Source organism: Fulmarus glacialis, unplaced genomic scaffold (assembly GCF_000690835.1).
Source record: "Fulmarus glacialis isolate BGI_N327 unplaced genomic scaffold, ASM69083v1 scaffold44343, whole genome shotgun sequence".
Taxonomy (NCBI): Eukaryota; Metazoa; Chordata; class Aves; order Procellariiformes; family Procellariidae; genus Fulmarus; species Fulmarus glacialis.
The window spans coordinates 737-1,459 of record NW_009203157.1 but is presented as its reverse complement, the minus strand read 5'-3'; the positions used below and the strand labels follow the sequence as shown (position 1 = coordinate 1,459).

The window sequence follows — 723 nt, the reverse complement described above, 5'->3', positions numbered from 1 at the left end:
GGTCAGAGGAATCCCGCCGCTATCCGTGTGAAACCGCAACCGGCAGCATCCAAAATGGGCGCCATCGGTATTGCGGCGGTGCCGGTGGAAGCCCGGGACGGTGACGTCACCAGCACGAAGGATAAAAACGAACCGGAATTTCGGGTGACGATCAAAAGGACCTGGGGGTGCGGGAAGGTGAGCAGCACCAGCGAGACCCCCGGTGCTCAGATGGACAGCGCCGGCACCGTCAGCGTCTTCAAACGGCTGGGGAAGAAACCGGATTGATCCCGCGGCGCTTCTTCCCGCACCGGAGAGCTCGTCCCGACGGTTTTCCGCTTGTCCCATCCCCTCCTGACAGTCGCCCGCTGTCCCCCCTCCCCGTTATCCACCCTCAAGAACCCTCATCCTGCCTTCCTCCTCGCTAATCCCACGGGGGAACCACGCTAATCCCACGGGGCGATGCTTAATCCCAAGGGGAAGAACGGCTTAATCCCACAGGGAAACAAGGCTAATCCCACAGGGAGATGCTTAATCCCAAGGGGAATGGCTTAATCCCACAGGGAAACAAGGCTAATCCCATAGGGAGATGCTTAATCCCAAGGGGAAAGGCTTAATCCCACAGGGAAACAAGGCTAATCCCACGGGGAGACACTTAATCCCAAGGGGAAAGGCTTAATCCCACAGGGAAACGCTAATCCCACAGGAAAGCAGCAGGGGGAAGAGCCCTTCCTGACGGATTTC

General features: G+C 58.5%; 1 protein-coding gene across 1 annotated transcript in view; it reads left to right on the top strand.

The window, feature by feature from the left end:
• LOC104074430 (chromosome unknown open reading frame, human C19orf47) overlaps nt 1-267 on the top strand; it is a gene marked incomplete at its 5' end in the record, with an annotated part of 1,712 nt that extends 1,445 nt beyond the window's left edge. Inside the window, one exon of the mRNA XM_009574537.1 lies at nt 7-267. Coding sequence (XP_009572832.1) covers nt 7-267 — 261 coding nt within the window. The remainder of the gene's footprint in view (nt 1-6) is intronic.
• Between the last annotated feature and the right edge of the window lie 456 nt (nt 268-723).